Consider the following 23,359-nt stretch of genomic DNA (forward strand, 5'->3'; position numbering starts at 1 on the left):
AATCAGAGAATGCATCTTTCAAATAAAATTGAAGAGCTCTGTTTGACTTTTTCTTTAAGAAGGGTTTGCTTTAAGATATTCAGCTTTGTTTTTCAATAAATAGCTATTTCTTGTGAAAATAAGAAAAATAAAAATCAGCAACTTCAGGATGCAAATTATATTTCTGGTGGAATGGAAAAGCGAAACACTCAGAAGATGCCATGGGATGGCCTATTTGTTGGTTTCACAAGTGTATTTTTAAAAGACTACCTAGTTCACTTCATGACAAAGAACAGTGGCAACCAACACTCCATTTTCTAACCGGAGGAGAGAATTCAGAGACTTCCATATGGCTTAATTATACCAATATGTGTTAGGAAGGCAATTTTTCTTGTCTATTGTGAACTGCCTGACTTGAACGCTGACAGCTGTATAATTTTAATTTGATCGTGTTATTTTCTCTTAAAGTCAAGCAAAATATGCTGAAATTCAGGTTTGCTAGATTTTTCTAAGTGGAATCCTGTAAGAATCTAGAAATATTTAATATCTTTCATTTTAAAATTGGCAATTTCTCATCTGCTAATTTCACTCAAATTGCTATTCTTTCTCAGAAAATACCTGTGATTTTATTTTAAATAAGGAGAGCAAAATGCTTAGCAGGGGGTGTGATTTTAAGCACCCTCCATCTACTTGCCCCTTAAACTAACTGGCTTTCCGCAGATCCATTTATTAATTGATAGAACTTTAGACAAACATACAGTGAAAACCTACCAATAATTAGAAACAGCTATAATGAACTGTGAGGAAAAGAACTGAATCCTTAACATATAATTTTCAGTGATTCACTGTGGTAGGGAGGTAAATGATACAGGCAGTGAAATCAGTTTCGCATAGTCAGAAATAGAAACCTTACAGAAGATGAGGAAGATGATACTCTGGAGTGCTCTTTTCAAGTAAGTGATTTTGTTTTGGATAAATCAAACTGGCAGTATTTCTACATGGTTAAAAGCTCATTAATTTAGATGCCACAAATTCTGAACTCTTGATAATAAGGCCTGGTTTAAGCTAAACAGAATATTTTACCTCTGTAAGGAAAAAACCTTTCTAGAATCTCAGTTTGCTGTATGTAGTTACTTAAGATATATTAATATAAATGGTTCTTGGTATTTTTAAAGGTAGATTCCAAAGGGCCTCTGCTTGGCTGTACTTATGTTAGCCTAGCTGGCAATTCTGCGTCTTCTTGGAAATAATACATGCTTTAAAATCATAGCCATGCTTTATTTATCCAGCATTGTTGAGGACTGGAATGTTCTACTCAAAAGGGTTATCTAGATGACAGACAGACAGAGCTAGAGGCTAAAACAGTGATGCAAAGTTATCACAGGAAGGGAACTTAGAGAACTCAATGTTCCTCAAATTCTTTCAATAAAATCTTGGGTTTCATTTGAAAATTCACCTTGATTTTACATTCTACTGAAAAACATTTGTGTTCATTTTCATATAAAAATATCTTCTCACTCCAAAATCTTTGGGTACATTGAGCAACCAGGAAGGTGTCTTGTTTGTATTCTGTGGTTTGACATCTTCCTGAACCTCCGGTTGAGCAGCTGGTACAAATTCTTCACTTCTCCAGGAAACAGATACAGAGAAGTAAAAGGATTTGCCCAGATTTGTTAGAGAAAGCCAGGATTGGAATGTAAGCTTCTGGACAGCCAAGAGAGTGCTCCACGACAAGCCCACATTTACTCCCTCTGAGGAAGTGCTTTGAAACCTTCTACTCCTGAGGTGCCTGCTAAAAGGGACCATCCACATGAGTTACATGGCCAAAGAGATGATGAGGCTATTTCTAGTTGATATAGGCCATGTAACACTGGTTGGCATCAAAGAGCTTGGATGAAGTAACAAGTCTTGACACCCAAAGCCAACTTCAAGCTGACACATGAAAATGTTCCGAAGACTACTACTACTTCTTCTTTTTTTTTTTTTGAGATGGAGTCTCACTCTGTTATCCAGGCTGGAGTGCAGTGGCGCGATCTTGGCTCACTGAAACCTCTGCCTCCCGGGTTCAACCAATTCTCCTGCCTCAGCTTCCCCAGTAGCTGGGACTACAGGCACCCGCCACATCACCTGGCTAATTTTTTGTATTTTTAGTAGAGACAGGGTTTCACTGTGTTAGCCAGGATGGTCTCAATCTCCTGACCTCGTGATCTGCCTGCCTCAGCCTCCCAAAGTGCTAGGATTACAGGCGTGAGCCACCACACCCAGCCTGTTTCAAAGATGTCTGAACAGAAGTTTAGTGGATAAAAATTGAGAAATATAAGATATTTGAACTCTGAAAGCAGAATGGAAAAACGACAATAATCAACAATTCCCAGCCCAAAATTTAAAAGGAAAGTGACACAGAAAACATCAAATGAGAGAGGGAAGTTTCCTCTTCTTGGAGCCTGGATCAGATTACTGGCCAGGGCAGCTTCCAAGAAAGCAGATCTGGGCAAAGGACAGGAAAGATCAAATATGTGCCAATCATTCTCTTGATTTCTAACAGTATTGATCCACCAGTCACTGAGTACCTACTATGTGCTAGTCACTTTGCTCAAGCTGAGGATCAAGGCTGAGGATGTCCTGGGCTCAGCCCTCCAGAAACTCAAAGTCTGGTGGGAGCCACAGCCAGTGATTTGAGTCTAGTACAGGGTGCTATGGGTAGCACTTAGGAAAGGCATTTTAGTCCTGGGAGGTCCAGGGAGCCTTCTCAGAAAAAAGAAAAGCAGGAATTCATCAGATGAAGCAGGGAAAGGGGAGTGTGTGAGAGGAACAGCATGTACAGAGCAGAGGGGCAGAGCACGCTGTTCTGGGGAGTGGTCAGTAGCTCCAAAGGAGTGAGGTAGGCATGGGGTGCAGACTGGTAGATGAGACTGAGAGACAGGAGGCCAGACCTGACGCCCCCATGCAGTAAGCTATGCCTGCAAGTCTGAACTTTTCTCTAAATGCTTTTAAGCACAATGAATGACATAATCAGATTATTGTTTTAGAAAGGTCAGCTGCAGTGGACAATAGGGATGCTGATTAATTGAGGCTTGAAATAGACCTCCTTAAAGAAATTTCTATCACTTGACCTACTTGGGTTTTTCTTCTTCTCAGCTGAAGCTTGCAAATCCATGTTTTTTTTTAAAGAGAGGAAAGAGGATGAACACAGACATTTAATGGGCATGCATCACATTTCCTCTCTGCCTATGCTAGACATTTTACTTATAGGATTTTAAGTGGAGGTCAAGCAACTTCCCAATGCACTGTTTAACAATTTGGTCTAATTCCAAGTGCTTTTTGTACTATATCATACTCATTCCTTTCCACAGTTATTACATTTCAATTACCAGGTATGGAAACCTCTCTGAGAGGAGTAACATATATTTCTACCTTCCTAAACATACCTCTGACCACAATTTAACATTTGCTTTGAAGAATCAGGGTCACTGTTATGACTACTTATTACTATTCTAGTTTTAAAATGAATAACAACTATTTTATTTCATCAACTAGAGTGTCAATGTTCCAATTTACAATTGTTTAGGATGTCCTAAGATTTTCTTTATAGTCTTTTTGTCTAAATTGGGATCCAAATAGGATCCACACATTGCAATTAATTTAGCTTTAAAAAATATTTTATTCTATAGATTCCCCTCCACTTTGTCACTATTTCTTGCAACTTACTTGTTGAAGAAATTGGGCTTTTTGTCTGCCGAGTTATTCAGGGTCTGAATTTTGTCAACTACAAACATGTTCCTCTGTCTTTTGTATTTCCTATAAATTGGCTTGTCTGGCAGCTTGATCAGATTCAGATTTAATTTTTTTTAGGGGGTGGCAAAAATAATGCATAGGTGAGGTTGTATTCTTCCATTATGAGGCACATATTTGTCTCTTTTTATGGTATTTGCATCCTTTGATGATCGATGCTTAAATCCATTAAGTCATTAGTTGTTGAAAAATGGTATTATTTTATACTGTGTTTCCACAGTGAAGCCCTCAGGAGTAACTGAAGCACACAATAGGTCCCCCTTATCTATGGTTTCACTTTTTGTGGTTTCAGTTAGCCATGGTATAGTACAACAAAGTATTTTGAGAGAGAGACCACATTCATATAACTAGTATTAAAGTATATTGTTATAACTGCTATATTTTGTTAATTACTGTTAATATATTACTGTGCCTAATTTATAAAGTGAACATTATCATATAGGAAAAAACATAGTAAATATAGGGTTAGGCACTATCCGTGGTTTCGGGCATCCTCTGGGGGTCTTGGAATATATCCCCGACAGATAAGTAGGAACTAATATATTTGGTTGTTTGCCTCAAAATCAAACGACCCCAGATTGCTATGCTTATTGAATTCGTATCTTTAATGTGAACAGTTTTTCAGCATCTCCTCTATCAATAAACAAATATTTGTTTCCAGTATATACTCGCTATTAACAGCTCCTTCATCTTTTTTATTTTGTTGCTTCTAATCTTCTCTATCAACTGGGATCAGACAATTAAGGTCACTGCAACAATACAAATAAAACAGTAGAGACTGGAGGGCTCTCTTATCAGTTATGGGATAAGCTTTAGTAAGCAGACTTAGTGACTGATTTCTGAGTTCTTGGCTACATGATGACTCACATTAACTGGCCTCTAGAATTAGTCTGAATTAGTCAGTTACTCCTATATAAGTTTTCTAGTCCCATGGAAGTATAATACCACATTATTTTGAGATCTCATCTCTAGATCCACTATAGGGATTTTTCTCTCTTTGTTCTCCTGTTATATCCCAGGGTCTAGAGTAGTGTCTAGCACATATATGCTAAAGGCTGGATAAAGAACTAATGAAAAATAAATGGATAATGACAGTCTCCAAATTTATTTTTCTGTGTACAAATTACCTGGCATGGTAACACTGGATAATTTTTCCTAGAATTCTACTTACGTAGTGTTGAATTGATGGCCTAGCATTCTGGGGGCCTCCACTGCCTGGTCATCCTTCCTGCATTAGTAGCCTTTTTATTGTACTTTCCATCCTCCTTCCCATCACTAGGCTTCTGTCCTTTCCACTGACCGCTCCTAGAATGGTTTCTCTTTTTCCCGCTGAATTCCATCCAGTTATGCTTTAACACACACATCAAATCCCATCTTCTCATAAATACCCATATAACTTCAGCCTGTAATGACCCCACACCTCTCTGCACTATTACTGCAGAACACTCTTTCAAGGAAACTTTTCCCCTTTCCGCAGTTCAGATACCAGGTAGGTGTAAGTAAATAAATATGTGTGTTCATGGTGGAGAAAGTTGGGACCGAGAGGTTTTAAATGCTAAAAAGCACTTGCGGTTCAAAAAATAGTTAGAAAGAATGAACATGACCTAGTATTTGCTAGCACAACAGGGTGACTATAGTTAAAAATAATTTAATCGCACATTTAAAAATAACTAAAAGAGTATAACTGGATTGCTTGTAACACAAAGGATAAATGCTTAGGGTGATGGACACCCCATTTACCCTGGTGTGATTATTATGCATTCCACGCCCATATAAAAATATCTCATGTAACCCAAAAATATATACACCTACTATGTACCCACAAAAATAAAAAAATGTTTTAAAAGCATTTGAGTTACTCTAGCTATATCACTTAAGGATAAAATTTTTTTTTTTTTTGAGACGGAGTCTCGCTCTGTCACCCAGGCTGGAGTGCAGTGGCGCAATCTCGGCTCACTGCAAGCTCCGCCTCCCGGGTTCACACCATTCTCCTGCCTCAGCCTCCCAAGTAGCTGGGACTACAGGTGCCCGCCGCCACGCCCGGCTAATTTTTTGCATTTTTAGTAGAGATGGGGTTTCACCGTGTTAGCCAGGATGGTGTCGATCTCCTGACCTCATGATCCGCCTGCCTCAGCCTCCCAAAGTGCTGGGATTACAGGCGTGAGCCACCACGCCCGACCACTTAGGGATAAAATTAAATTAGATTTAAAGTATAAATCAACCCATGTATAAGTTTTTCCACCAAACCACCCTAATAAAACAGGCCTATAAATTCATATCCCCAGTAGTTTGGGGAGTGGTTGGAGTTTGAGAAAAACTCACGGGTGTAAAAATTCTTTGAAGACTCATGTTTTAACTGAAAATTGATATTTCCCATTGTACCTCATAATAACATTTATTTTCATGAGAAAATAAGCTTGTCCTTATCCCCTCCCCCAACATTAAAGGCTAGAAGAAAGATGCCCTGTTTATTCTGTGCCTTCAAACACTTCCTGACATCACCCATCACATACCTGAGGAAGTGTGCCTGCCAGTCTTTTGACAAGGATGGCAAAAAATCATTGATCTTTAAAGTTTACAACATGCAAAGGTCACTACTCTATAATCTCTTGTGATTTCTTTCAGTGATGTTACAAACTGATATGTTTTCTTGGATTGATAAACAGGCCAAAATTCTCTTCACAGCTGTGTGCTGGGCCTTCAAACAAGCCTGGTAACTAGGAAATTCCAGACCTGCCCACATGTCTTAAGCAGGGATGTTCAGTACCCCACTCCCTGCAAAGACTCCTAGCGTTACACGATGGGGTTCAAAAGATGGGCTGTCCAGGCAACAGATTAAAAATAAGAGAGAGAAAACAAAAATCATAATTTTCAGGGGAGGGATGATAAAAATAAAAAAACAGAGCACTGAAGAAGGCGAACACACCTCCCTCAGCAGTCTGTTTAGACTCGTGCGGTTCATTATGGTGGCCACTGGCCAGCTGTGGCTATTGAGCACTTGAAATGTGGCTAGTGGGACCAAGGAATATCAAATTACATTACATTTTAATTAATATATGATTTAAAAACTGATACTTAATTCTGTTATTTTAAAGATTTTAAAAAGTACATTTGGAAGAATCTGGGTATATTAAATCTACCTTTTCAATTGTAAATTTTATGAAATCTAAATATACATCAAGTATCACCAATGAAAATTTAGCATCCTAATTGAGATACGCGGTAAGTCTAAAATGTACTTCAGGTTACAACGACTTAGTTCAAAAAACATGTGAGATGTCACAATAATTGTTAAATGCTGAAATCACATGTTAATTCATGTTGAAATAATATTTAGATATATTGAGTAAATAAAATGTATAAATGGGTCAAAAACAGTGTCAACATTAATTTCATCTATATCTTGGCACTTTTTAAAAAATCTGGCTATTAGAAAATGTAAAATTAATATGTACCTTGCATTATAGTCCCATTGGACGGTACTGATTTAGACAAAGGCTTGAAAAGAAGAAACTCTCTTTAAAAGAAACTGCATAGCTTTCCACTCCCCAAACTTTGGAGTGCCCATTCAAAATGGGCTTAACTTTCTACCTGTCAAGTGGTATGAAATCCTTTGCATGAATCGAGTGCACAGCATGTTTTAATTGAGTATTTTCTAAATGCAAATAGTTATCCATCCCAATTATAGTCAATTGTTCTGTGCTTTCATTCTACAACTAACCAGAGCAGCTTTCAGATACTATTTCCTTGATAAGAGGTTTCAGATCTAGGTCTTCATGGTTGGGGTTTCTGCCCCAACCCTAGGAAACTACAGACTTCCCTGGTCTTGGGTGTTCTCCTAGGCTCAGCACCTGAGAAGTTCTGGAAGAGCCTCTGTGTTGGGAGCTCGGAGTGGAAAACCCAGCCTTCCCAGCATGTGAGAGAGGTGGCATAGCAGCATGGTTAAGAGACTGGGCTCTAGAATCAAACTGACTGCATTCCTGTCTAATTCTGCTCAACACTAGCCAGCTAACCCAAGGCAAGTGACCTGGCTTAAATTTCATCATCTGAAAATGGAGATAAAAGCAGTATCTACCTGATGGGTTTTAAAGATTAAATGGGATATGCACGTAAGATGTCTAGAATAGTGTGGGGCTTGTAAGAAGAGCTCAACCAATGCAGTTATTAGGATACGTGCAAGGATGGTGACAGCCAGCAGGAGACCAACACAACCTCTACTTGTTTTTTTCCTCAAAGCTACACTTACTCTACTCCTAGAATTAATTTGCCTTACCCCTAAAGATAGACAATTGTGGATCTCACCAACTGTCAATCTGCACTGGTCACTTTCTGTGCAGACAACATTTTAGGGATGGAAAGATATGCTAAATGTACATATTTTGAAAGGAACTGATGCACATTAAAAACATCTTACAAATGCCAGAACATTACCCTTACACATTCTGGCACTACACCCATATCAAGCTAGCATCACAGGTCCCTATCCCCTTCAACTCCTAACTCTCCAGTATTCTTACAAAGAAAGGTCTCCACAGATAGAGGCCTGAATTCTGATACTCATGTGACTGCGTCAACAAGTGACACTGAAACAATTTCAATAATGCTGAATAAAGTATAGAAGCGCTTCTAAGCTTGTAGTCAGAGTGCTAATGTGAATCAAGTAAGTCAGAGGCAAGGATTTAGGCTTCTTTAATAACAATGCTTTTCAAAAAATTAACTTCTCTTCCCTATTTATTACAATCCTTCTTCTCTGCTCTTGCCATGCCAAAAGAAAAATATAATTAGCAATATGAGTAATTAGTTGGTTGGTGACCAGATGGTATGGATGAAGGACATCACCTAAGGAGGAGGTGCAAATGGAAACGGCAGGTGTCTAACCAACATGCTTGGGTAATGTCAATGCCACCGAATTACATCATCATGTGAATTCAGCCATCCGCATGCACAGTTTTAAGACAAAAAGAAATAGTAATAGACTTTCCATTGCCACCTCAGAATGCAGAGCTGAATGGGGCCTCTGTGTGATAACCAGCCAACATCCATAGCGCCCCTGCTGTGACACCCATACACACCTATAACAGACACTGTCAGAGCAGGGATTGTGCACCCTAACGATGACGAAAACATGCTGGAAGTGGGATCGGATGTTTTTTGGGCTGAATGGCTGTGCTCCAGGCTCTTGGAAAACAATTGTTACAATATCATTTCCAATGTGCCGCTTCCTCAGGAGCTACAAGAAAAAATAAGCAACCAACATAAATGACAATAATTTGCTTTCCCCGCCGCCCCAATTCCCTTATATATTAAAACATTCATTACTAATCAGTACACGTTAAGGTAGGTAATCTACACAGGTACTGTCAATGTTTTAGCCTGCCTTATTCCCTCTAAGGAAGAATATGGAAATGAATATTTTGAAATTTGCATAAAAGATACAGCCATTCAAATAGATCTACCCAATATCTAGCATATTATGCCAGGTCCCAACATCTCCAAATCCTCAGTTTCGATAACAACAGTTTTGTTCCATTTTCACATAAGAAAAGTGCCATAGGGAAGATTTTGAGAGATGAGAATGGCTGAAATAATTACAATGTAATTTATGTTCTGGTTTAATTGACTTCATTGAAAGAAAATGTGGCTAAGGTGTTTTCTGATATATGTTTTGTGTCACAAGCTGGGCATGTAGAAAAGAATAATATTCCAGAATGTTGCAACAATTAAAAGCAGGTAAATTTCAGGTTTAAACAGCTTCTTTAATTGCAATGAAAGCTGCTTAGGGACACCCTCTGTTTCCCATTCAGTGGGTGCTGGATGGGTGGCTTTCAAACTCAGGCACCCCAGATCATCCCAGGTCAGTGTCTTTCAGCAGTTAATTCAATAGTGTAAAGAAAAATAGAATAAAATTTGTGTTTCTCATACTTATTATATGGAGGCTTTTAAAAAAGAAAAACAACTAAGTGTGACAGTTACATAAACTACCTATTAGACATAAGCTTGTACTTATAAAACTTGTATTCAAAAAAATATTCTCTAGTGACATTAAGGCATACAAATTGCACACCAGTAAAATCAGTGATCTAGTATTGGCTGCCAACTGGGAGAAACAATAGCCTTTTAGATTAGGGTTGAGAATTGGCAGTTAGAATGTTCAGGAAATGTACTTTTAACCTTAGGAATTTGAAAGCATCCCAAATTGTCTTCTAATGAAGCGGTTTATTTCTGAGTTCATTTCTAAATATGATATACAATCAGATGTTATGAAAATAAAGGCTGGTGTGTATTGATTGCTCTACAGAACATATCAATAATTAAAGATTATTAATCTACTCAGGATCTTGGACATACCAAAAACAAATACTATTTATCTACATGTTATGCCATTCCTGCACAGATTATGTCATTTTCTGCAGTGTTATTCTTTCTTCAAAATATGGCTTAACATATAAAAATAAACGTCTTAATAAAGGACCCAAATAGAAACAAATCCATTTTTCCATCTTATGCTACATATAATGAAAAATAATATTTATATTAAAAATGCTTGCAAAAAATTTTTTAAGATACATTTTTCCTGTTTTTTTTTTTTTCCCAAGCATAAAGTAGTCTATATAGAAGAAAATAAATTTTTTGGCTAGAGAGTGAAAATTTCTTGATATGTTGCAGTACCAATTTCTTTCTCATTATGATTTAGGACTGTAACATTTTTGTCTTGATTAGACTCCAAAATTAAATAATTTAGAGAGCTGCCATTTAAATGCCAACTTTCTCTGCCTACCACTTCAACTCATTTAGTTACAAATAATCAATCCTATCTTGTTACTAAATTTTTTACCCTTATAAATCTCATCTTTCTCTTCTAAGTGATCAGGCAGAATAAGTCTTTATGCTCTCTTTAATGATCATTTTGCTAATGTTCTTAAATTTTTCATCTACTGACTGGTTAGAATAATAAGTTTATTATGCCTTTCTTAGCACGGTGTTTTTCTTTCAAAGAAAGCTAAAATCTGGGATTTGCATAAAACAAATTATCAACAAAGTCCAGATCAGGGAGTTTATCTTAAAACAGGTTTACTTCACATTTATAGCTGATTCATTGCTTTGTTCCCCATTTTTTTATTACACTGGCAATCATGAAAGGCAAAACTTTGTTACCCAGATTTGTGATTTAATCAAACCTAAAGTGATAAAGTGTTAGATTAGATCAGTGTTTGGTTAACTTCTGTAAAAGAGGATGTGATTCATTCTGCAGCTGGCCTGTGCTCTGTTAGCACAACAACTGACAAAAACAAAAATTCATATCCATTTGAAGGTCAGAAGTAAAATTGAACTGCTCAAGTTTGTAATAGCTTTTAAAAAAGAGTGTGTTAGCTCTCTGGTTCTTTTACATTTCAATTTGCTATTATTTATTTTAAAATATTTTTAAAAATCAACTACCACACATTCCCTAAAACAATACTGCCAGTTTCCAGTTTGCTCTGTAACAGTCTGTCACCTCTTCGTTTCCACATTTTCCTACCTTACTTACACTTTAGTAATTGGGCATTGAGCTTTTAGAACATTTTAAGAGAAGCTCTGCGTATGATGTGCACATACGCAATTGTTATTTATGTTCCTTGCTATCTCCCAATGAACGTGGTAAGGAAGAATATCATTCTGTTGACATTTGACTTTTTTCCAAGTTAGTATTCCATATCTCCTTTGAAATCTATAATGAAACATCAGAACTTTCCTACTCTGTGCACTGGCCTCTTGAGATGAAACTTCATCCTCTCATGGATGCTCTTTGCAACCCTGCAGAGTCACGTAATTACCAATGATTTCAACTTGTTCTTCGGATTTCATGAAAACCTCAATCCCCATGAGTGAAAAGCAAATGATTAATTCACAAAGGCATCCAGCTGGCTGTTAACCTAAAATTTGGGTCTCTTCATTTGTTTTCAGCTCATTTGCTATTCCTTACTTCCACAAAGCACAAAGCTTCCCGCTGCTGTGACAGGTGCAACACTAAATTCTGGTTTAAGATTTTACAAACTTGCCACTTAGGCTTCTAGAGGAAATGAAACAAGGGTGAAAACACAGATAACAGGAGGATCTCTTACCTGTTGCTTGTTGTTGGGTGTGTATGGCAGCATGGTAGAAACATGGAACATAATTTCATAATCTTTGTATGTTGTGTACAGAGAATGGGTTCCAGTGGAGTCAGCTACAGTTAAAAAAAATATAATGATGAGATGACTATAACAGGAAAAATAATTTTTTTAAGAGAAATATCTCAAAAAAAAAAAAAAGAAAAGAAAAGAAAATGATTTAGGATGAAAAGATTCTAGACAAGACAGGTGTTCTTCCTATTTTTTTTCCTTTTGTACCCGATCCTCTTTGGCAGTTTAGTGAAGCCTATGGATCAGATCCCTTCTCAGAATAATATTTGTAAAAGTATAAAATAAAAAACTTAAGAGTTCAAAAGAAATTATACTGAAGCGCACAGTATCAAATAATTTTAAATATGAATGCACAAGATTTATATAACAAGATGTAGCAGTTGGTCTAGTATCTACTATAATGCTGAAGACATGATGAACACACTCTTGAAATATCTACAACAACAAATAATATAATATGAAAATATCTGTGCTTTCTATTGGCAATGAAATCACAGGTAAACGAATTACTGTGGTTTACTGCCTATGGCCATAATTAACAGAAATGCTAAATTTCAACTTGGGGTCAGTGAAAATAAAGAAAAAATTATTTCCCATCCAAGTTCACAGACCCCTGAATTCTGTCCACACATCAAGTTAAGAAACATTTTTCTAATACTTCCAATTCAAGCAAGAGACTTGTTCTTAAAAAAAAAAAAAAGACAATAATTTAACAAGATCATTAACACTGAAGAACAAAGGTGATACAGCAATGTCTAACAGTTTTTTTTTTTTAAGACTTAAGCACATTGTATTCTCACTTTCCTTAAGAAAAAAAAAAACCTCTACTGCCTTAATCTTAACAAAGTTTCAGAATCAGTGTTCCCACAAATACTGGAAGCTGCAGAAAAAGTTATTAACTTCCCAACGTAAAGGGAATATGTGTTCAGACTCAAAGGACCTGGACTTAGTGGTTGCAAAAGGAACAGAAGTACATTCACTGTAAGTAAACTCAACTCTCTATCAACCCATTTTGTTTTGTTTTGTTTTGTTTTAGACAGAGTCTCGCTCTGTTGCCCAGGCTGGAATGCAGTGGTGTGATCTCGGCTCACTGCAGCCTCCATCTTCTGGGTTCAAGTGATTCTCCTGCCTCAGCCTCCTGAGTAGCTGGGACTATAGGCGCATGCCACCATGCCTGGCTAATTTTTGTATTTTTAGTAGAGATGGGGTTTCACCATGTTGGCCAGGATGGTCTCGATCTCCTGACCTTGTGATCCACCCACCGTGGCCTCCCAAAATGCTGGGATTACAGGCGTGAGCCACCATGCCCAGCCTTGACCCTATTTTTTGAGGTCCAAAACACTTGACGGCATTTTAGAGAATGATGCTCTCAGACAAACTCTCTGACATATACCAAAAGGCAACAGTAGTTCTCAAAACTTAGTATGCACAGCATCAGCTGCGGAGCTAAATTAAAAGGCAGATTCTCAGGGCCCACCCCCCAAAACACTCCTCAGTGGGTATGGGGCCTCACAGGGGAATCTATTCTTCACAGACACTCCCAGGTAGCTCTAATGCAGTAACTCCACTGCCGTCAGGTACTGCTCTAAGAATAGACTACAACTATGGCTTGCAGACAGCTTTCTAAAGATATTCCAGAGCTCTAAGTTTCAAGTTTGAGCTTGTTGGAGAATCTAATTTTGAAGCTGACATGAAACGTGAAGGCTTAAAAATAGTCAAAAATAGAACAAAGCAAAGACTACTTTTCAAAAATTGGAAAACGATGTTAACAACATAAATATCCAAGAAAATACCTTCTAATTATTAATGACCATCACCACAAAAAAACTGCGTATTACTACAACAAAGGATTCAACTGAACTATTTAAGGTCTTGAGCATCGATAACTTATCTATTGTCAAGAACCCTTTCCATAAATACGTATAGAATGATTAGTACATTTTAAAACTTTAAAGTGAATGTGTCACCACTGACGTGTACTTATACATGCATTTCAAGTCAATTTTAAGCAAAATTAATGAACCAGAAAAAAAAGATTGTCATTGGTATTCATTTATTACATTGTGCTTTATATGCCTGTCTAGTTCTAAAAGGATTACTGCCAGAGTGGAAAACTGCTGGGGAAGAAAACACTGAAGATCATTTGTTTTTCTACTTCTAGCCCCTTCTCTCTGTCCTCTGCATGTGTCATTTCACACAGTGTATGCTATCTGACCAGCTTTTTTCTGAGGTCTTTTAGATTTATAGTTTTGCTGATAATTTTCAGCAGTTTGGGAACAGTTTCAGAAGTTTCAGAGATGAAACTAGGGCTAAAATAATGAAACTTTTCTTTCCAAGAAGAAAAGAATTCCAAAATCCTGAAATTACTATGCACATCATAGAGATACTAAACTTTACCAGAAAGAATGCAAAAAGAATGTTTTCTATAAAGAAATAATTAACAGAGTAAACAGACAACCTACAGAGTGGGAGAAAATATTTGCAAGCCATACACCCAACAAAAGACTAATATCCAGAATTTCTTAGAAACTTAAATCAACAAGAAAAAAACAAATAACCCCATTAAAAAGTGGGTAAAGAGCATGAATAGACACTTCTCAAAAGAAGACATACATGCAGCCAATAAACATGAAAAAATGCTCAACATCACTAATTACTGGAGAAATGCACATTAAAACCACAATGAGATACCACCTGATATCAGACAGAATGGCTATCATTCAAAAGTCAAAAAATAACAGATGTTGGCAAGGATTTTGAGAAAAGAAAAAATATACATATACTGTTTGTGGGAATGTAAATTAATATAGCCACTATGGAAAACAGTGTGGAGATTTCTCAAAAACTAACAATAGAACTACCATTCGACCCAGCAGTCTCACTACTGGGTATCTACTCAAAGGGATTTTATCAAATGGCACCTGCACTAATTTGTTTACTGCAGCACTGTTCACAACAGCAAAGGCATGGAATCAATCTACGTGTCTATCAATGGTAGACTGGATAAAGGAAATCTGGTACATATACATCATGGAATAGTACACAACCATAAAGAAGAACATCATCATCTCCCTGGTAACAACATAGATACAGCTGGAGGCCACTGTCCTAAGTGAATTAATGCAGAAACAGAAAGTCAAATACTGCATGTTTTCACTTACAAGCAGGAGCTAAACAATGGGTACACATGAACATAAAGATGAAAACAACAGACATTGGGGAGTCCAAAAGTGGGGAGGAAGGTTGAGAGGAGTGGTTGGAAAACCCTACTCCACCTCAAAATCTCCACCTACTGGGTACTATGCTCACTATTTGGGTAATAGATTCACTAGAAGCCCAAACCCCAGCAATGTACAGTATACCCCTGTAACGAACCTGCAAATGTCCTCCTGAATCTGTAGTTTTTTAAAAACAAGACTGTTTACTATATTACTAAGGAATAAAGCATACAATGTTCTTATTATAATATTTTTAGTGACCATGAAACCCTGAAACTATGGAAGTTTTAAGAGAATGACTATCAGGAAAATGAAAAAAAATGATGCTTTTTTATCTGGTTGAAGAGCGTATTGAGCAACTCTAAAGGGACAATGTGCTTGTAGAAGAAGGATGAAAGAATAATGCTACTTCATGTTTGCATAGAACTTTAAAACTTAATAAGTAAATTCAGGCATTATATAAGTCACCTTGACAATCACATGATCTGCCTCCAAATCTTTCTTTACGAAAAGTCTTACATCTCTTCTGAGATCCTGAACCTCAACTGCATTTGTAACACTGCTGAAAAATGGAGGAGACAGCAGCCACTAACATTGCAGCAAATTAATGAAGGCAGGGCTTTGAAGGAAAGCTTTTACAGAGGGCTTCTAAGTCTCCTGTTTACTGACTTGGCAAACAAACCTCAGTCAGGAAATAATTTCCCTAAATAACCCACATACACAGCTAAAAATGAGGATGGTCTCCAGCTTTCAAGTAACAAACTGCTTGGTGGGAAGTTTATTGTATTTATTATAGTGTGAGGGAATGGCAGTTATCTAGGTTATATCATCTGAAGAAACAAACAAAAAAGAAGGAAAAATCCCCTACTAAAAATTTCTTCATTGCAGAATTGTTCCAGCCTGTGACATATTCATTTGTAGCTTGCTTGTTTGCTACAAATCCTTATTTCTGAAATGCAGAGATGGTCTCTGTACAGATAACTGGGAAAAAGAAGAAATGGTTCAATAGTTCATTACTTCTTCCTTCCCTGAGCCTCGTCCTCCTTTACAAAAATACTGAGAAATGAATATGATGATAATGCATGAAGTAGAGCTATCTCATGAACTGGTTTGAGTGCTGTTAGTTCAAGGACTTAAGAGGGAGGAAGACGTAGGGTAAAGGTCGGTCTTGGGGCTTTGCTGTGTTTCATTCCACATTTATACTTTCCCTGAACACTTAATTAACCACACTACTGGGATCTGTTCTACTTCCCTAATGCTTGCTAGCTATCTAACCATGGGCATGTTACTTAATCTAAAGAAGCCAATTCTGTAAAGTGGGGATAATTGGTATCTAGCAGGTTTGTAGGAATTAAATGAGACGGCATATATATCAAAAGTATCTGGGACTTCTGCTTCCAGCCATAACAAAGTGCTTGATACGGCACTCACCATGCCATTGTGAATAACTAGAAAAAATGACATAATACCTCAAACAACTATTTGCAGACACTGGACAATAGGCAGCCTTGGGTAGTGATCCTTGAGAAAAAAGAATGCAGAAGATAAGCCCTATGACCCCTGGGCTTTCTACCTTGAGGTACTTGTGGGACAGTGACACAGAGCAGGGTACTGAAGGGGGAAGCCAAGACAGACTGGGGTTCAAGAAGTCTGTGGTGGCTGATATTTGCTAGGCAGAATACCAAAGAGAGAGAAGTATCAGATGAAAGGTTCAGAAATCTGAATAGCGGTCCCTTTGAGTCTTGAGTTGGGACAGTAAGCTACATATGCATAAATTCCAAAAGTCAAGCAAAGACAAAATATTTGGGAAAGAATAACTACCAACGAATTACAAGCCAAATAATTTTACAGTTCACACTGGGTTGGGAGATATTAGAGTTCTGAGCAGCCACAGTAGACACTTCATTGAATATTCAAGTACTGAGGTGCAAGAAAAGTCATGCCTTAGTAGTAGGGTTAAGTGAGCCAGAGTAAAAGCTACTCTAGGTATGCTTTAACGAAGCTTAAAAACAAGACTCCTAAAAATCAAGCTGTTCTGCAACTTCACTGCCTGCCAAAACAAAACAACACTTAAAGAAGATAATAAAAATAAGATACTGAACAATGAAACATTTACAACATCCATTATCTTATCAAAAACAACCAGACATGTGAGGAAGTAAAATATAACCCAAAGCAGAGGAACCCCATTAAAAAAAGAAACCGAAAATCAGAGAGGCGATGAAATTAGCAGATGAACATTTTGAAACAACTATTATAAATGTGTTTAGGGATCTGAAGTGAACCAGTGTGAACCTAATGAGGTGAGAATAGAAGACATTTAAAAAGATTATCAAATGCAACTTTTGGCCCTGAAATACAGTATCTTAAATGGAAATTTCATTGGATTGGATTAACAATGAATTAAGACACCATGGAAGAAAAGAAAAACACAAGGAGCTTTAAGATATATTAATAGAAATTATCCAAACTGAAGCACAGAAGGAAAAAAAAGGTTGGGGGAAAAAAAAAGAACCAGGGTCTCACTAACCTGTGGTACACCAGTGAGTGACATAACATATGTGTAATTGGAGTCTCAGAGAGACGGGAGGTAAGACAGAAAAAATAAAGAAATAATAGCAAATAGTATTTTAATTTGATAAAAACTACAAATCCATAGATTCAAGTGACATCTACAGTGGGAATGATCTTTGAACATTTGTTCTGAAAAGCACTTTTTCAGAAAAAGAATTATATTCAAAGTTTCTTGACACAAAATAAAGTGAGATTACATCACAGCACATAGAACGAAGTCTTATCTCTAGTAGTGTCATGCCCAATAGCAGGCAGCTGAGGTGTACAGAGGCTGGCTGTTGCCTATTTTGGTGGTCTGCTATTATTTAATGCAGGTTTGAATGGCATGATGAATGGACTCTAGTTTTTGCCCCTATTCATAAGCTTGGAGTAAAAGAGATGATTTTGCATACTGTCTTCTTTGGGGCTTCAGAGTAGGAATACTTTCCTACTTTTCTTTCATTTTAGGAAATGTGTCATTTTAGAAGGACAGAAAAGGACACTTTTCTGTGAATCCTTCTCAGGAAATATGCCCTGAAAGGTCAGACATGCCTCATAAAGTTGAACTACTTAAAGGAGAGTAGTTCAGTGAAAAAGAATCTTTCCCTGTTGAATGTATTATATAATTCCAAAACTACAGTAAGAGGCTGTTTGCTAATCCAGGCTCATCCCCCTCTAGCCTTTGCAATTGTTGGGATAATTGGGCAAACTGTGCACAAGGTGCTTATTTTGTGTATTCCACTGCCTTACTACTTCCACTGCCTGACTTACAGTCATGTTGCTTAACGATACCCTAGCTATACATTTCTCACATCACTCTTCATCACAGATAACACACAATCTTATCAACTCCCAATCTGACCATTCATTTATAGTATCACTGAGCTTATTACACATTCTCTTCCCAGATCCCTTCAATAATTCTTTGTGGTAGTGATAACTTACACAGCACAACAAATGGGGGCAACATGAATGAACTGTACAGGGTGAATATCAGAATACCTGGATAAAAAGAGTTTAAGGGCATATTGAAATTTAACATCTTTATGCAGTTGCAAGCAGAGTATAGAATGTTAAAATAATATTTAAGCAGCTAGGCTATTTATGGGTTTTAATAGTCTCTCTTGCATGTCGTTTCCAAGTTGGCAACAGCAAAACCATGGCAACAGGAAATTCTTCCCTGCAGTGGAGTTTATGAATGCTTTTCTGTTTTCATGACTCAACTCCTTATTTAATTTCCTGTACAGAAAATCAGAGAGATTACTATAGACTGCAATACAGATGTGCTAATCCAAAGACCCTCTCAAAGAAAAACAGGTCACAGGTGTCTATGGATGAATTTAAAGATAAAATTTAAAACTGCTTTCACACAGACACATAGCAAAAGTCAAAACACTCTTTGGTTAGTCCCAGCTAACCAAAATAGGCATTTGAGAATGTTAACTATTTTACTGACAACTTGGGGACTGGGCACGGACAACTTTTCAGGTTTATGCACCATAGTTAAACAGACTGTTTCATTATCATGCTTTTAATCAACACATTTTATGAGCTAAACTAATACCAAAGCTAAAAAGCCTATTTTCTCAGAGATTAAGTAGACTGTGAATAATAATAATAGAAACAAAAATCCTAGATATAAAAACAAAACAAAGAAACAAAAACAAAGGTTGAATACATATATAAACATGAAGACTATGAAATGAATTAATGAAAGTCAAAAATTCCAGTCTTATATTCAGATGGTTGTAAGTTTCCGGAGTTTTTAATCACCCTAACATTTGGCTAAATGTAATGAAATTTACACAATGATATCCAGGAGGAATTCTGCATGATCTGTGTCACTGCCCCACTTCATCCACACACCTCTGACAACACTATATTTTTTAGAGTCTAATTCTAGCTACTTTGGTTATGATCTTCAACTGTTCTGGTGCTACATCCTCCCTCTCTGGCTTTCTCTCCCCCATCACCAGCAGTTTTCTGCAATAAATGGCAATGTTGTTTTACGGATAATTTAGCAGATGCACAACAGCACAACAGGAGGAAAATAAGCCTAGTAGGAGGGTGTAAGTATTTCTTACTTTTGGTATCAAGCTGTGCTCGATACTTCTCAAATCCTTTGAGCCGAACTCGCTCTCCCAATAGCTGGAGGAATTCTTCAAAGGCTGGGCCAGCTGACTCGTTGTTGTACATCTCTTCTTCAGTGCTCTGTCCAGCTTTGCAGTACATGATGCCTACTTTCTGCTGGTAGTTCAGCTGTGAAGGCAGGTAATACAATGTATATAAATATAGGCAGATCCACTCTGTCCCACTCAAATGCTAAAAGGTCCTATAGGGCACATGCCCAGAAAATAGTTAACATCTTTCTTCTCTTGAAATCCTTCTGTGTTTTCCATCTTTGATCCAAAAATAAAGTGGAGCAAGTATCTATAAACTCCATGAATTGAGAAAAGGCCAGAGAAATAAATGAAAATTTCCTGTATTTAAAGATCATGCATCATTAGAACAGATCTGTTGGTACTATAGGAAACTTCTGTTAATCAATTACAAAGTACAAAATGAGGTTATTTAAAAAAATCCTGATAACTAAAGGCAATTCTTTTTTTATGGTGTCCCCCCTTTTAAAAGCGAGGCCTTTACAAATTTAAAAGCAGAGGTCTACTTTATAAAACATATTTTAAAATAAACTGTTTTGCACTAAAAGGTCCACTAATATTTTTGCAGTATTTTTTTGTAAAATTAGAAAAGACTTATCTCCCAATACCCTTTTCCCAATATATTAAATTATAAACCTTGCTTATGTCTTTGTTACAGCACTACTATCATCAATACTGCACTTAGAGCAACTTCTCTTTCAAATAGTTTTCTAAAGGATGAGTGTCTGCAGAGAAACTTTAAAAGAGGCCTCATAATGGCAAATCAGCTCACGGCAAATATTTCTTCCTCAAATGCAGTTAAAATGAAGGATTAAGAGATTTACATATAACATTAATCAAAACATTTATTCATCATTGAAAAGTTCTGTCATTTTGCAAACAAATTTTAAGCTGTTACTGATCATTTAACAAGCAATGAGTTTTCAACATAAAAATGTATACTTTGGGCTGGGCACAGTGGCTAATGCCTGTAATCCCAGCACTTTGGGAGGCTGATGGGGGCAGATCACTTGAACCTAGGAGTTCAAGACAAGCCTGGGCAACATGACAAAATCCTATCTCTACAAAATATACAAAAAATAGCCAGGTGTGGTGGTGCACACTTGTAGTCCCAGCTACTCGGGAGGCTGAGATGGGAGGATCATTTGAGCCTGGGAGATCGATGCTGCAGTGAGTCATGACTGTGCCACATACTCCAGCCTGGACAACAGAGCAAAACTGTCTCCAAAAAAAAAATTGGACTTTGAATTCTCCAATGACATTGGGATAATTCTTATCACTTTATCCTATTTCCAGAGTGTCATTACAACCACCACATCAGTAAGGTTTTATCTAATAAAAGGGGGAAGAGAAGAGGTGAAATTTTAATAGCTAACATTTATTGAATATCTACCATATGCCAAGCACTGTGTGCAGTGTTTAACATACATTAAATTCTTACTCTCACAAGAGCCCACAAGGCAAATATTACCCCTGTTTGACAGATGAGCAAAGAGATCAGAGAATGGAAGAGAGAGGAAGTAGTACAGTAGGGAGAAGACACAAGATCATAAACTGTCAGTTCTGTGACTCAGCTCCACTATCACCAGGACTCAACCAGGTTTGTCTTGCTCTATTTCTACCACTGCAACATATGTCTACAACTTCTTATTTGCAATTCTGAAGTTTAAAGGTAGAAACCAAATTTAGGCAAACACATTTGGCAGCAAAACTTGATATGGGGCTGACACTGACACTAGTACTTTTAATTTATTCATCTTTGTGTGAATATTCGTATTTCCCCTGCATAACTGATTGTGGGGTACTGCCCCAGATCTCATTGGGAATATGACTATATGGGTCATACATTTTATTATCCCTCTAAAATCTGAAAATTCCTGAATTCTAAAACACAGCCAGCCCTGCCACTTTATATTAAGGGACTATGAAACTGAACTACCATTTTCAGCTTTCCAAACCAAATGGTTCACATCGTGGTAACAAAAAATGTCATAGGGGAAAAAACAAATGAACAAACAAACAAAACCTTTGCTTGCTTTGTCTCCCTCCCCTGCACCCTGCTTAGCTGAGAAGAAAGCTCAACAGCCTTTGCATTGTGCATAGACAGGAGAGTTCCTGGAGTTCCATAATCCTATCGACCTGACTCTATTTTACCTGCACTGGTGGGAGGAAGGTAAGGTTCCAAGTCTGAAACTTGTAAATAACTGGATATACGAATACTAGATTATATATATATATATTTTTTTTTCTGAGATGGAGTTTCGCTTCGCTCTTGTTGACCAGGTGAGACTGCAACGGTGCGATCTTGGCTCACTGCAACCTCTGCCTCAAGTTCAAGAGATTCTCCCTCCTCAGCCTCCCAAGTAGCTGGGATTACAGGCATGCACCACCAGCCCTGGCTAATTTTTGTATTTTTAGTAGAGACGGGGTTTCACCATGTTGGTCAGGCTGGTCTCGAACTCTTGACCTCAGGTGATCCACCTGCCTCGGCCTCCCAAAGTGCTGGGATTAAAGGCATGAGCCACTGTGCCTGGCCTGGAATATTTTTAAAATAGCATACAACCTGACCTACCGTTACCTTGATTATGAACAGGAACACATTTGAGACTTAGTTCACTTTTGTATAGCACACATAAGAAAAAAAAATCAGGGTAAAACTTCTGCACACTACTGACATTTAACCCCTTTCTCAGCTGGCCTGCTTCTAATGGCTGAATGTGGCTAATGCTTAGAGGGAAACGCTCCCACAGGTAAAGGTTTCATCTTGGCTTTAGAATTGAGCTAAGTACCCTATTAGGTCTCAACAAATAAAAAGGGAGAGATAGTCTCGATGTCTATTACAAAAGAAGTCCTTAATACAGCCAGATTCCAGGGCAGAACATTACCTGACTCTCTGCCTCCAGGGAGAACAAAAAGATCAAGCAATCTGTAGACAGGAAGGGGCTTTAAGTTACATGTTGTCTGGCAATGCCTCCCAGAACAGCCTTTACTTGCAACAGTGTAAAATAAAAGTCACCCTGACTAATGGAAAGCATTACAGTGACACTGAATTTGTGGGTGCCTACTTAAAACTTCTTAGATAGAGGCCTAAGATTTCATTGTGCCACACTCAAAAGGATTCTTTTATTTAAAAAAAAAAAAAAGTTTCCTGTAGAAAGAAGATAAGAAAACTTTCCCCAAAGTAGTGGACAAGTAGAATTCAAGGACAGGACAATGTGCCTCCTTTGATTGAATTATATACCCTAGTGAGCTCCACCTGCTGACAGAACAAACTGGTTTTGCCAGTTGTGAAAGGAATGATCCTTTAAGAGGATTAGGAAATTCCTAAGAATGTTGAATTTCCTCTGGTTTGAAACCATGCCATATGTCACTTGCTGTATCCTCAAAGGTGACAATATGACTGTATCTTGATTTCTACTCCAATTAGATCAAAGGTAGGTAGCATTCTCTGAACTCAGCTCCTACAGTCCTTAGCAGCCATGTTCCCAGACAGAAT

The 23,359-nt window shown here is 37.4% G+C and overlaps 1 protein-coding gene across 4 annotated transcripts in view; it reads right to left on the bottom strand.

The window, feature by feature from the left end:
- The window catches only part of SIPA1L1 (signal-induced proliferation-associated 1 like 1), a 211,149-nt gene that overhangs the window by 70,511 nt on the left and 117,279 nt on the right, over positions 1-23,359 (bottom strand). For all 4 annotated transcript variants that reach the window (XM_011983133.1, XM_011983132.1, XM_011983134.1 and 1 more), the window contains 3 exons: positions 19,789-19,963; positions 11,874-11,977; positions 8,844-9,001 (listed from right to left, as the gene is read on the bottom strand). In XM_011983133.1, coding sequence (XP_011838523.1) covers positions 8,844-9,001; positions 11,874-11,977; positions 19,789-19,963 — 437 coding nt within the window. The remainder of the gene's footprint in view (positions 1-8,843; positions 9,002-11,873; positions 11,978-19,788; positions 19,964-23,359) is intronic.

Source organism: Mandrillus leucophaeus, unplaced genomic scaffold (assembly GCF_000951045.1).
Source record: "Mandrillus leucophaeus isolate KB7577 unplaced genomic scaffold, Mleu.le_1.0 Scaffold246, whole genome shotgun sequence".
In the NCBI taxonomy this organism is placed as follows: Eukaryota; Metazoa; Chordata; class Mammalia; order Primates; family Cercopithecidae; genus Mandrillus; species Mandrillus leucophaeus.